At 57.0% G+C, this 14,277-nt stretch overlaps 1 protein-coding gene across 5 annotated transcripts in view; it reads left to right on the top strand.

Annotated features, from left to right (window-relative positions):
• Window positions 1-772: 772 nt before the first annotated feature.
• BRD1 (bromodomain containing 1) overlaps window positions 773-14,277 on the top strand; it is a 46,038-nt gene continuing 32,533 nt past the window's right edge. For 2 of the 5 annotated variants that reach the window (XM_053919800.1, XM_053919799.1), the window contains exons 1-2: window positions 774-1,077; window positions 4,331-5,711. In XM_053919800.1, coding sequence (XP_053775775.1) covers window positions 4,345-5,711 — 1,367 coding nt within the window. In that variant the 5' untranslated portion in view covers window positions 774-1,077; window positions 4,331-4,344. Of the gene's footprint in view, window positions 1,078-1,313; window positions 1,335-1,676; window positions 1,868-4,330; window positions 5,712-14,277 lie in introns of those variants that run through there. The other 3 variants (XM_053919796.1, XM_053919798.1, XM_053919797.2) reach the window with 3 other exon arrangements.

Genomic DNA, 14,277 nt, shown 5'->3' with positions numbered 1-14,277 from the left:
GGCCCCGTCCCCCACGCAGTGCACTTGGGCGGGCCGGCGTTTGTGGGGGGTCCTACGCAGTGGACCCTGCCCTGCCCGCCCGTGCGGGGGGAGACCCCGTCGGCGCGGAGGGACCCGCCTGGCGTCGGGCGGGGAGCTCGCGTCCGTCCTCCTCCCGCGCAGACTCCCCCGACGCCGCAGGCGGCGCTGCCCCAGCGCACCCTCCAAGGAAACCGCGGAGCCGTCGAGGTTTCTCCCTCCTCTCGAAACACTGGGAGGAGGACACAACGTCCAGGTGAAAACTGTCACAAAACCATTGCACTTTTGAGTTTAAACCAAGTTCAGGCACCTAAGCGGCCCCGCGCGCTCACCTTTGAGACCCTCGTCGCCGGGCGCCCGGCTGCTTTCCCGCCCGCCCCAGCAGCCCTCTCCCTGCCGGCGGGCCCTCTCCTCCCACGTTGGGGGGGTCCCCTTCCTCCCCGGGTGCCCCAGTCCAGCGTCTCCCTGCTTTTGGTCCAGCCCTCACACCCACTTCTTAGGTCTCCGCCCAGCTGAGGTCCCCTCAGGCAACTCCCCTGCCCAGCACGCCCAAGGTCCTCTCCGCTCCTTTGCTCCATCTGGGGCCCCTCGGGCGGCCGGGTGCCTCACCGCCCTCAGGCCACAGCCGCCGCAGCCCCCTGCCCGCGCATCCGGCCGTTCTCGGGCCCCGCCCCCTGGCGCTCCTCCCCCGGGCTTGCGTCACGGCGGCGGGCGGGGCACGTCTCTCACGCAGTCGCCGGGCGGAGCGCTAGCCGCATTGTTTCCTTCGCTCCGGAGCGAGCGAGCGAGCGAGCCGGTCTGGTTGTCTGAGTAACCCCGAGCCCGCGCCGCGCCCCGCTCCCCACACCCCGCCGCCCGCCGGGCCCCGCCGGGCCTCCCCGGCCCCGCCGCCGCCGCGCCGCCGCCCGCCGACAGGAGCCCTCCGACAGGAGCCCGCGCCCAGAGTGGCGGCGCCGGGCCTGCGCGGCCGTTGGCGGAGGAGCCGCAGGCGCCATTAGCGCCGCCTCGGCCGCGCCGGCCCCCGCGCCGCCCGCCCGCCGGGCTCCCGCGGCCCCGAAGGTGAGTGGGCGGGGGCGGGCGGTGGTCGGCGCCGCCGCCGCGGTCTCGCGGGCCGGGGGCCGCCGGGTGCCGGGCCGCCGCCATGTTGGAGGCCGCGGCGGCGGCGGCGCATTGTCCGCGGGCGGCGGGCGGGCGCGGAGGGAGGCCGGGGCGGCCGGCCTGGGGCGGGAGCCCGGGCCGCGGCGAGGCGCGGCTGCTCGGGGGTCCGGCCTGCGGGAGTCTGGGCTGTGGGGCTCCAGGCCGCGGCGTAGGGGAAGGTGGGAGACCGGGCTGTGGGGCGGGCGCCGGGTGGTCTGGGGCGGCGGGAGCCGGGCTGTGGGAGAGGCTGGGCCATGGGGCGCGAGGCTGGGCGGCGGGGGCCGGACTGGTTCCGGGCCCGCCCGCCCTCCCTGCTGCCTCGTTCCGGGCTCGCCCGCCCTGCCGGCCTCCTCGGGCTCGGAGCAGAGCAGGGGCGGCCTCAGCGGGGCGGGACCCGCGCGAGAGCCGGCTGTACCCGGCCGGGAGCCCTGGTCGCGCCCGCGGGTCGCGTTATGTAACAGACACACTCGTACGTTTTGCCGGTCAGGAGCCTGTCCGTAGGCCCGACTTAAAGGCTTCCTACGAGACGGGGAGTCGGTGGACGCAAGGTCAGGCGTTCGGCCGCGCAGGGAGGCGTCCCTCCCGCTTCCGGGCGGCGCTGGCAGTAAACACCGTGAAATGGACTTGTGCCCCGGCTCTGCTGGGCCCTTTTTTGAAGAAGGAACTTTATTGAGGCACAGTTTGCAGAAAGTGCAGCTGCTGTGAGCTCACAGTAAGTTCTGACCAGCGTCTAACGCCCAGGAACGCCCCCCCCCCAATCCAAACTGATCCTGTCATTCCACGGACTTCACCCTTGCCTGGTCATCTCGTGGACAGCGTTTTAGGGTCAGGGTGGTGGGTGCTCACCTGGCCTAGCACCCGCTCTGCCAGGGGCTGAGCTGAGCGCTTTGGGTTCACACAGTCTGCACGCAGCCCCGGAGGTGTGTACTCCTCGGGGTCACACTTGGTAGCACAGGGAGCAGCGGCTCGGAGAGCTGAAAGCCAGGCAGCCAAGGGCCTGAGCTGGCATTGTGAGCTGATCGGTGGTGAGTCGTCTTCCTCTCTCGGGGTGCACGTGGCTTTTCTGGATGTTTAGCAGAATCACTTGTGGGTGAGCTTGCTGATTGTCCTTGCGGTTCCCTCCCCTCTGAGCTGCACGCAAGGGCGGATGGAGGCAGGGGGGCCGATACAGAGCCTGTGGGTGTGCAAATGACGGGCAGGTGAGGGCACCGGGCGGCAGTGCTGCCAGATGCCTTTCTTCCCCGTCACAATTGCTTTTTCAAATGAGAGAGCTGCTGCGACGTTGAGTGTTGGGTGATGTTCTTGTGGAACGTGGTCAGGTAGAGCTTCAGCGCCCAGTGGGGCCGGTTTAGTTAGAGCCACCCGGTACTGTGCTGTAGAGGAGAAAATTACATGTTTGCTTTTCCTGTGATGAGTAACCAACTGTTGTTTCTGCCGCACTTCAATAATGACACGCGGACCTGTCCCTGGGTGCCTTAGGGTCCTCCCTGCAGGCTGTGGCATTGACACCTGGGGACACACCCAGCTCCCCCCGAGAAAGGATGACAGGTCCAGAGCCAGCTGGGCGGTGGCTTTGTTGACCGCTCCTTCCCCAGGAATCGAGGGCTGGTTCCAGGGTTCACACGGAGGCCCCTGAGAGCAGGTGAGTGGGGTTTGGCTGACCACTGGGCACGCCGCGCCTCACTTTACAAGGAATTCCTGCCGCGTGATTTCCATTTGACACAAGGTAAAAAGAACCGCGCTCTGAAGTGCTTATCTTAAAACGTGCATCTTGGGACTGCTGGGATTTCCTTTCGGGATTCACGAATTGAATCCCATGCTTTGAACACTTTTCCTAAAGACCAGCTAGGTGTCTGTGAGGCTGTGGGTTCAGACTTCCACAGGTGCTTGGTCCTGGGCTTCCCACCCTGGCTGGCCACATGCAGCTGTGGGCCTTGGGCTCCAACTTGGAATGTTTGTAAGTGTTTGTAAAGAGAGTATTTGTGAGCCATTCTCTTCAGTGTCATTTTGCTTTCTGTCAGTAAAATGGTGTTTGGAGGGGTGCGGTCTTAAAGGGCCGAGAGAGGTCCTTGTCGGTTCCTAGGGTAACGGATGTGCTGTTGGGCGGGCGGTGGTCTCAAGTCAGGGCTTTCACGTGAAGATGAGGCCAGTCAGTGATGGACAGTGGGGACCGAGAAGAGCACATCATAGTCTCTGGCCAGGATTCTAGGTACTTGAGCCATGGCTGGCAGACCTGTAGTGGGGGCTCTGCAGGTTGCATGGGGTTCTTGGGGATGGCCCTCACTGTGGAGTGAGGACAGAGGTGCCATCCCTGGCGTGTTGTGCGTGTCTGGGTGTGCCTGAGAAGGAGGAGCGCTCCCCCTGCACTGTGGTCAGGCCAGCAGCACCGAGAAGTGCCCCTGAGGGGAAGGGGCAGGCTGCCTGGCCCACGGAGGTTTCCATGGTGGTCGCTGCTGAGGCACTGCAGAAGCTGGGATGGGAATCCCTGGGGGTGAAGAATGTCCCCCTAGATCACTACGGGGCTCCCCTCTTGGTTCTTGGTTTTGTTGGTGGCCCTGTGCCTCAACACAGGTGTAGAGGACAAGTTCATAGAGAAGGACAGGTTGTGGTCAGACCACTGACGCCTCTGGTCCCCAGCACGGGTGCTGCCGGGACTGGTGTGCTGGGGCTCCAGGGTCACTCCCCTGGGCAGTGGCAGGGGAGGAGAGAGTGAGTCCTGGGGAGCACTGGGCAGCAGCAGCAGGGGAGCCAGAGCACCTTTGCCTTGTGGTCAAAATCGCCGTTCCCACTGGAGTCTAACCCTGTGCATGGGCTTCCCTGGGCTCAGGGCAGGGACACTCTTGAGGGGTGTTGCAGTCATCTCAGTGACCTGTTGGCTTTGTCTAGGAAGGTGTCTGGTGAGCAGTGGGAGTCACAGGGCACTAGGGGGACTTGTCACTGCACTCACTGCTCAAGGCCCACTCCTCGCCATCTGGTTTTCTGGGAGTCCCTGGTGAGGTATGGCCTGGTGGGGATGGGCTGTTGAAATACCATCATGAGTCTTGGGATGAATGATTTTGAAACCTCAGAGGTATCTTAGCTGGGAGTTTTGCTTGAGCGCGAATGGGTTGGTTAGCTCTATCCTAGCGTGCTTGGTGGTTTTCTCGAGTTAATCTCACCTCTGCCTCTGTTTCAGGGAGTCAATACCAAATGAGGAGGAAAGGACGATGTCATCGAGGCGCTACAGCGAGGCACCCTTCCTCCCCATGCAGTACTAAGCACTCCCCAACGCGAGAAACCCTGACCTACGCACAAGCTCAGAGGATGGTGGAGATAGAGATTGAGGGGCGCTTGCACAGGATCAGTATTTTTGATCCCCTGGAGATCATATTAGAAGATGACCTCACTGCTCAAGAAATGAGCGAATGCAACAGCAATAAAGAAAACAGTGAGAGGCCACCCGTATGCTTAAGAACTAAGCGTCACAAAAACAACAGAGTCAAAAAGAAGAACGAAGCCCTTCCCAGCGCCCATGGCTCGCCAGCCTTGGCCAGTGCTCTTCCAGAGCCCAAGGTGCGGATTGTGGAGTATAGCCCCCCGTCTGCCCCCAGGAGGCCCCCCATGTACTACAAGTTTGTAGAGAAGTCAGCTGAGGAGCTGGACAACGAGGTAGAGTATGACATGGACGAGGAGGACTACGCCTGGCTGGAGATCGTCAATGAGAAGCGGAAGGGCGACTGCGTGGCGGCCGTGTCACAGAGTGTGTTTGAGTTCCTGATGGACCGTTTTGAGAAGGAGTCCTACTGCGAGAACCAGAAGCAGGGGGAGCAGCAGTCCCTGATTGACGAGGACGCGGTGTGCTGCATCTGCATGGACGGCGAGTGCCAGAACAGCAACGTCATCCTCTTCTGCGACATGTGCAACCTGGCCGTGCACCAGGAGTGCTACGGGGTGCCCTACATCCCCGAGGGCCAGTGGCTCTGCCGACACTGCCTGCAGTCCCGGGCGCGGCCCGCCGACTGTGTGCTGTGCCCTAACAAGGGAGGTGCCTTCAAAAAGACGGATGATGACCGCTGGGGCCACGTGGTGTGCGCCCTGTGGATCCCAGAGGTCGGCTTTGCCAACACGGTGTTCATCGAGCCCATCGATGGCGTGAGGAACATCCCCCCCGCCCGGTGGAAGCTGACGTGCTACCTCTGCAAGCAGAAGGGCGTGGGCGCCTGCATCCAGTGCCACAAGGCCAACTGCTACACAGCCTTCCATGTGACGTGCGCCCAGAAGGCGGGCCTCTACATGAAAATGGAGCCTGTGAAAGAGCTGGCGGGCGGTGCCACGACCTTCTCTGTCAGAAAGACCGCTTACTGTGACATACACACGCCCCCGGGCTGTATCCGGAGGCCTCTGAACATTTATGGGGATGTCGAAATGAAAAACGGTGTGTGTCGAAAAGACAGCTCAGTCAAAACGGTCAGGTCCTCATCCAAGGTCAGGAAGAAAGCAAAGAAGGCAAAGAAAACACTGAGCGAGCCTTGTGCGGCCCTGCCCCCCGTGTGTGCTCCGTATATCCCCCCCCAGAGGTAAGTATGTGCAGCCGTGGGTGCGGGATGGGCCCGGATTGGGGGCGCCGGGGAGGGTCTGCACAGGGCTGTGTTAGATAGAGTGTCCTGTGTCTTCTGTCGATGAAGGTTCCTCATGGCCCCCTGAAATGTGGCCTTACTCATTCACACTTTGTGGGAGCGTGGATGGTGCGGAAGACTTGAGTCTGCTAGGCCTGGGAGGATGTATGGTTTCCTTGGCGCCCATCCTCGCCCACAGGGTAAGCCCGATGCCGTCAGGTGACTGCTGCTACACTGACCACACACGGGTCTGGGCCCCTGTAGTGTCCAGGCGTGGTTGCCTTCTTTGACAGGACAAGATGTTCTTGCACCGCCTCAAACATCGGGGAACTGTGTAGGATTTTCAAAGTCACTTGGTGGAAAGTGAAGCAGTGTGGCGGAGTGAGAAGACACTGGGTTGGAGATCTGAGTGCAGCTGACCGGAGCTGCGGGGAGGGAGGGCTGGCCACCATCTGTCAGCGTGATATTCTTTCTGGTTTCCCGACCGTGACCTTTGTGATGCGAACGTTGCCTGGTCAGTGTAGGGCTCTCTACACTACGGTGGTCCGCAGTGGCGCCTGCTGTGGGCAGGCCCCGCCGCACTCTTGCCCAGGTTTTCTGGCCGGTCCTCAGCCAGCCGCGTCTGCTCCAGTGCTTGGACTTCGTTCCTCCTCTCCGCCTGCTCCTCTGCTTACAGACCTGCTCGGTTTTTCTTTTTAAATCTTTCCAAATGCTCTCGTTCAGAATATGAGGTAAGTTACTCGATGAGTGTCACGCCAGAGCCAGTGCCCCCTGTCTGGGAGAGCACACATCCCCACTCCCAGCACTTCTTGAGCTTCCAGGAAGTGACACACTTCACTTGTAACGGGGCACGGGGCTTATAACATTCGGTTAAGGGAGTAGAGCGTTGAGCCGATGAAGTCAAGATGCAGGTGGATGTCTGCTCCTGAGAAAAGTTGGTGAGACACCTGTGGTTACCTTGATTATCTTGTTACTTGAAAGTCACACGTAAATAAAGTTGTATTTATCTTACAGAGCAGGTGGGTGCAAGACTGCCAGGGTTTTGTTGTTAAAAAGTAAAAATTATTTTTACCATACTGAATATTAGCTTTTCGCATTGTTTTCCTGTGTGTTTGTGATGTAAAATAACCCATGCCTTCCAGCACATGATTAGAAGATACAGCTTGGTGTTAACGTGTCATGACTTTACCTGGTTAGGCTGTGAAAGTGTACTGGCATCGCCGCCTGGAGTACCGGCTTGTCAGAGTACCGGTTTGTCCTCGGGGCAGCAGGCACTGACTTTGTATTAGTAGTTAGAAGTGTGGCTCCCCCGCACGCCCGGCCCTGCAATGAAATTTTTCCTTTTCTGGAGTAGTGCATACTCACTATAGAGTCAGTAAATTCAGACAAAGTAGAAAAAGAAGGTGCACATAGTCCCTCAGCCAGAGAAAACGACCGTCAAAACCAAGGTGTCTCCTGCACACCAGTCAGCCTGACTTAAAAGACAGCTTCACTTGGATCTCTACCTGAGTCAAAAGTACAAGAGTTGTATCAAGATCTTCGGTTTAAGGGCCCTAAAAATTTCAGTTTTACTGAAATTGAGGTAAATAAAACAAAAAACACAATCTAATGAATGGAGAGACCCGAAGTCTGAAGTGCTGCTTCCCCCGTGTCCAGCCTGCGTGAGCACCTGCTCCCGGAGGGCTGTGCCGGGGCTGCAGGCCCTGGGCGCCAGGAAGCACTCGCAGTTGGAAATGCACGCGCTTGGGGATCTAAGATGCCCAGGTCTGAATGAGAACAAACTCATGCCTTGGACCTAAGTGTTGCAGAGCAGGTGATGCAGGTAAACTGTTCTAAAAGTGTTCTGTCTTGTCTTTCCTAACTTAGGAATGAACTGTTACTACAGTTTGGAGTAGAGGTAAAGGGCGTTCTTGGACAAGTGTCTGTGGCTGCGGGCTTTGCTGTCTGGGTTGCCAGGATCCCCTGGGGAACCCTGACGTTTTGGGTCAACTTGCCACCTTGGAAGCTCTCCCAGCTGTCCTTTGCCTGGCCGTGACTGGTGTTGGGTCACCCCTTGGGTTGTCAGGGCAGGTGCTAGGGGTCCGAGTCATTAACCTGGGTGTGTGCAGGAGGCCCCAGTGCAGTGTGGACGGGGTGAACCCGGGCATGCTGCATGCAGAGGGAAGCTGGGTGCTGCCCACAGCCTTTGACACAGGACTGTCTGGAGTGGCAGCTGCAACAGCGTTCTGAGCAAGCTCCGCAGTGGGTCCTGGAAGAGGGACCCGGGACCCACTCAGCAGTCATTTGGGAGATCCCAGAAGAGGAGGGATCTCCTCCCTGCAGAGAGGAGAGTTGGCTGTGAGAAGGAGGGCGGGGGGAGGGCTGTCAGGGACTGTAGAGTACTTTTGTAATTTGAGTGGTTTAAATATTTTTCAAGTGAAAAGGAAAACCATGACCAACTGACTCTTGTTATATTTTAACATTTTTAAATTTTTAGATTTTAATTTATTTTGGCAGGGAGGGGGAAAGAGAGGGAGAGAAACATCCATGTGTGAGAGAGAAACATAGACTGGTTGTCTCTCGCAGGCCCCCAGCTGGGGGCCTGGCCCGCAACCCGGGCATGTGCCCTGGCTGGGAATCGAACTGGTGCCCTTTCGGTTTGCAGGCTGGTGCTCAGTCCACTGAGTCACACCGGCCAGGGCTATAGTCTATTCTGTGTGAGAGGATGAGGAGGAAGTGTTTAACTTTTTAAATGTTTAGCATTTTTAAGTCACAAAGATTATCTTTTACTTTCCTAAGTAAGAGACTCTGGGTAGAGATGTGGGTATTGTGAGGCTTTGCCTGTCCGTTTGAGAACTTGGGTTGGTGGCATAAGACTGGAGAGCCGGCTGCTGCTCTGGTCAGGAAGGAGCAGTGCTGCTAACACGCTCGCTGGGTGGGGTGGCTCGAGTCTGTCGGACATTTGGCTTTACTGGTACTTCTGCCGGCGAGGGTTCCGGCCTTCAGCGTGGGCAGAAGTGCCCAGGTTTTCTAAGTTGGTCCTGAGTAGTTGTCCCAGTATCTTGAGTTGTTCCCGTCTGTGTCTGCTTTCCTTTACCTACTTTCATCAAAATAAAAATTGTGCCCTGGCTGGTGTGAGTGCTGACCTGCGAACCCAAAGGTCACTGGTTCGATTCCCGGTCAGGGCACATGCCTAGGTTGTGGGCCAGATCCTCGGTTGGGGGTGTGTGAGAGGCAACCAGTTGATGTTGTATCTAGCACATTGATGTTTTCCTCCTTCTGTTTCTCCTTCCCCTCCCCTCCAAAAAAAATAAATAAAACCTTAAAAAATATATATAAAAAATTAAATAAAATAAAAATTATTTTCCAACATAGAAACAACTTAAACAACTGAGGAAGATACAAAAAGTCAGGTCTAAAGAGGAGAGAATTTCTTTTCCTCCACTTTTTTGCCTTTCTGGGAAAAAAAAAATGTCTCAGTGGGTGCTGTTACAGCTTTTTCTGTTGGAAGCGTAGCCTTTTCCTCACGTAGCTGCTGCTTGGATTGGATGTTTCTCTGGTTCCACATCGTCTGATGATGCTTCATGGGGAGGGGGCATGTCAAGGGAAGGGCTCACCGAATTGGAGCCGCCTGGCTCCTTTGGCGTAATTGACCTGTTCCCCCTACGTTCCCCCAAAGCAGCAGATCTTCTGAGTTCCCTCTTTGGTGGTACTTCGGGGGCAGCTCTTTATCTGCAAAGAGAATAGCTTTGTGGACCAAGAGGCCGATGTGCCACGTGCTCTGGACTCCGGCGTGGTCCTCTAGGCCCCTTGGAGCATTTACATGGCATTAAATGAGTGCAGAGTTACGAAAGAAGTAGTCGCCTGAGTCAGTGGTGAGGACGGAGGGTCCGGTCAACAGCTCTGTTTCCTCGAGGGCGCTGCTGGTGGGTGCCCTTGCTGTGTTAAGTTTTAGAGAAGTTCTGATGTACTGTGACTGGGGGTTGGAGAGATGTGCTGGCTCAGCCCTTCCAGGTGGAAGCCCTTCTCTGGAAGCTCCACAGTGGCAGGGCCCTGTGTGTACTGCTGGGGGTGTCTGCGGTGGGTGGGGACAGTCACGGAGCCCTGCCGGCGGGGGGAAGGCATCTTGCTCCAGGCCCCAGTGGGAGGTCCTCTTTAGTGGCTACTCTGGGAAGAAGCTGTAAACACCAGACTGAAAAGTAAGACGTGCAGGTGGTGGAGGGCATGTCTCTGGACCTGCAGCAACAGGTTTCCGTTCGGCCAGACCACTGTCCCCTGGTCCCTGAGGGGAGTGTGCCATGCCTGGGCTTTTGTGCAGGCGAGAAGACGTCCCTGTGTGCGTCTGTCCCGAGTGCTGTCTTAAATCTGCTTCTCACCCTCCTGTGACTCACTGCTTTTCTTGGTTTTATTTTATATTTAAAAAAATTTAAACTTATTTATTGACTTTTAGAGAGAGGGGAGGAGGAAGAGAGAGAGAGAGAAACATCAATTTGTTCCACTTTCTGCACATTCATTGGTTGATTCTTGAACATGCCCTGTCAGGGGATTGAACCCACAACCTTGGCATTTTGGGGTGATGCTCTAACCAACTGAGCTACTTGGCCAGGGCTGCTTTCCTTGACTGTAAATTGGGGGCGGACTCGGTGTCTCACTGTGAGTCTGTCCTGGTTCAGCCCAAAAGGGTGTCTTCCAGTGAGGTGGGATGTGGGACATCTGGTGAGCAGATTTGTTTTGATCAAAGAGCCCAAGTGAATGAAAATAAAATAGCACTGGGCAGGAAATCCGGGTGCTCGGAGGCTGCGTGTCTCCCTGTCGTGTCTGTGTGCGCACTGGATGCATTTGACTCCCGAGAGAGGCCTGTGTTTACTGAGCCCGAGCGAGTGCTCCGACGGGGTGCTGTGGGTCCTTGGCCACCAACCATGGGACCACCTTGGCCCCAGCCTCCCTCAGGCCCCTTCTTCCTGGGTTCTTCCCGGTGGCCGCCTCTGCTGTGACTCCCCGGTGTTGCCCGCACTCAGCACGCCTGCTGTGCTCGCCAGCACGCCAGGCCCGGTGTCCTTCCCAGTGTCCCCTGCACGCGCAGCAGGCTGTCAGTGTACGGGAAGAGCACACCAGCGTAATGACCTCTTTGCCATTTCTGTTTATGTTCGTTGTACTTGCTGATTTTGGCAGAGAGGGAGACAGTTTATTGGAAGTCTTGATACTGGCAGTGGGCAGTTGCCTCACAGTGTCACCCCCACTCCAGCCCAGGTGTTGCCCGAGCTCACATGTGGAAAACACCATTTGGAAAACATCGGTTTGAACGCACACTTCCGGTCAGTGTCCAAGAGTAGTCACCTGTGGGACTGCCCCCCTCGTGGGCACGCACAGAGATTGGAATTGGGTCAGAGGCTTCATCCGTGTTTCAACTTTCATTTGGAAGATCTTTAAGTTTATGAAATACAGGAAAGATAACAGCACCAACATTCTCTTCACCAAGAGTCCCCTCTTGCTAACGTGTCCCACGTGCCCTGCACATGTAGCAGGCACACAGGTGGCACCCTCGGAGGGTGATTCCGTAAGTCCACTTGGTTGGCGAGTCTCCTGAGGCAAGCCGGCCTCTAGGAGGGCACGGAGAGGGTTTCCGTGTCACCCATTTGCAGCGCATCAGGAGGGACCAAGGTGCCCCTGTGCCTCCAGTCAGGACCTGTCTGTCCAACTTCCTTTGTCCTGGACGCTTCCACAGCTGCTCAGTGCCTTCTGAGTCGCCCCATTTTGCATGGAGGCAGCCGTGCTCTGGGTTTGTCTGGTGTCTGGCTTGGTTGCTAATGGAGATGTGCTCAGGTACCACGGGAACGCCATGTGTTCCCTTGTCTGGACACAGTGATGCCCCTGCTTCTCCGTGACTTGAGGCATTGCCAGCGTCTCAGACGATTCCTGCCTTGGTTTCTTCTGTCGTTTGAGCCAAGGTCTGGGAGACCCTTGGATGTGATGTGCGCTGCACCCCCCATCCATAGCACCAGATGTCATGTCTGTTCTTGCTTGGGTCGTCTTCCTGTGAGGGCCGGAAGCAGGTGTCCACCTCAGCCCTCTCTCCAGTGTTGCTTCCGATGTGGGCGGGGGGTGCTGGTTTTCAGAGAGTCCACCTCAGCAGGAAGGACCGTGGAGGTGTGCTCACAGGCATGCTGGGCAAAGTCAGGGCTGCTCCAGGGAGGGGAGCATCTGGCGGGATTTCTCATAAAACTGGGCAGAGTTGGCTGTTCCTGACCTCAAGAATCTCAGCTCTTGGTTGGGGAGCTGAGGGGAGACACCTGCTGCAGGCAGTCCCCTCGGTGCAGCTGGGTGATGGTGAGGCCTGGTCGGCGGTGTGGACGTAGGCACCCCAATGATCTCTGGGCTCCGTGACTATTGTCCGTGCAGCTGGAGCCCTGAGGTGGGTGTGGGCTGTCCTGACCTGAGCCCAGCTGTGCAGGGAGTTTTCCCAGGAGCCGGGGTGGTGTAGGACCACTTCCAGAGGCAGACTCCAGGCTTTGTAGGTCTAGCAGGGGTGTCCAACCTTTGAGTGTCTCTGGGCACATTGGAAGAAGAGTTGTCTTGGGCCACACATTAAATATATTGTGACATGTGATCACACAAAAAAAATCTCAAAATGTTATAAGTAACTTTATGATTCTGTGTTGGGCCCCATTCACAGCCATCCTGGTCTGCATGCAGCCAGTGGGCTACAGGTTGCACCCCCTGCTCGAGGGTTGGATCTCATTGGGGCCACCCTGACCTCCGTCTGACCTCTGAGACGTCGGTGCCCATTATAAAGACGTAGACAGTTCAGAGTGTTCAAAAGGGTGGGTGCATTCTGACCCCCACTCCTCACTGCGTGTGCAACTTCAGTGTGCTCCAGGGCGGTGTGGAGAGCGTTCTTCCATGCTGTAGGTGGAAATAACTTTTTTAGTGACATTTTTCCTATGTTTTCATGATCTTCAGATAAAAAGCTTAAAAACAAAGGTAGATTAACATTCATTTATCGAGTGTCAAAATTTATTAAAAAGAGTCAATATTAAATGAAGACTTCAAGTCACTTCTGAGACACTCACTCCATTTCCAGTAGCTCCCCCCCCCCCCCCCCCCCCCCCCCCCCGCCGCCCCCAGCAACCACTCACTGTAAGTTGGGGGTGGGTTCCTCGAAGCCTCCTTTCCCTCCTGTTGCCCTGGTACGGGTTTGCGCCTGGACTTCGGTTGCAGTGCTGTCGCTCTGTGCTCGTCACCTGGTGCTGCAGTGAGTCTGGCGGTGGGCCGGTGCTGTTGGGGCCCTCTGTGCTGCTGGTGTGAGCTTTCCCGGAGCGGCACTTCTGCGTGTGCCTTTTCGCTGGCCTGGGGTGTGTTGGGCTGTGTTCTTCACATCTCTTTTCCTCTGGGCTTACCTGCTACTTTTTCAGGTCTTTAAAAAATCTATTCCAACTTGGAAGTCTGTGTGACGGAGGGAGAGCCCACCTGTCCTGTGACCCAGCTCCAGCAGTCGCCAGCCCTGTCTGTCTGCTGTCCCTTGCCTGTTCTCGCCCTGTGAGCATCCCAGTCACCCTTTCATCCAGGAACATGTCAGCGTAGAGAACAGGAGCGTTCCCTCAGCAGCCACAGTCTCACCACGTCTCGAAGAACTGAGGGTCGTTGATTTAGTGTCTCCGACGCAGTGTGTGTGTGTCCTAGGTCTGCTCGAGGTCTCTCTTCCTCCCTCGAGGCCTTCCAGCTCCTCCGCCCTGAATCTTTTTCCAGGAGCCCTGGTCCTACAGCTGAAGGCTGGGTGTGATTTCTGTCCCCACCACCCGTTGGCTCCGATCGATCGCAGCCCTGACCCGTACTTCTGACCCAGGCCTCATCCTCGGGGTCCGAGGCCCCTGATGTTTGTGTTCCTTCAGGGAGGCGGACTTTACCTAACCGTGAATGTGGCCTACCTCGCTGCTCACTAGGGCCTCTTGAATGTCTTCATAAATGACCATGGTTTACACTATTGAAACCCCTATAAAAACGCAGGTAAATACTGTGTTTTTTAAAATTAGCTTTATTTTTGCTCTTTGAAAAGCTCTCCCTGTTTTAGAAGTTTTTTTGAGATGGGTATAATACGCTGTGGATTCTCTCAGATTACTTTGGTCTAACTCAGCCCAGCCCAGGCTGGTCTGGTGGGTGAGGGTGGAACGCTGTGCCTCGGTCCTGCTGCTTTACAGTGGATTGCCTTTCGTTGTTACATGTTTATTTTATTTTACGGTCTGTGCTGCCATATCTTTTTAAAATAATCCTTTGTTTCCCTGAGGGCCTCAAGATTTTCTTCTAAGAGCTTTCGAGTGGCCCTCCTTGCCCCTGTCCCTCACCGCCCGCCTCTGGCCTCAGCAGCGACTGGCTTCCCCCAAACCCCTGGTCTGCCAGCGGCTCACGGCAGCGCAGCCACACCCTTGCGGATCAGCGTTCCTCACTTTTGAGTCGGTCATCACTGGGGGAGGAGCGTCCCTTTCCCATGTGGATGGCCTTGTTCGTCACTCACTGCGTACGCGCTCTTCCCAGAGCCCCATCTCCGGCCTTG

The sequence above is a fragment of the Desmodus rotundus genome, chromosome 3, assembly GCF_022682495.2.
Source record: "Desmodus rotundus isolate HL8 chromosome 3, HLdesRot8A.1, whole genome shotgun sequence".
NCBI lineage: Eukaryota > Metazoa > Chordata > Mammalia > Chiroptera > Phyllostomidae > Desmodus > Desmodus rotundus.
The sequence above is the reverse complement of the archived record's forward strand: the minus strand, read 5'-3'. Positions and strand labels throughout refer to the sequence as shown.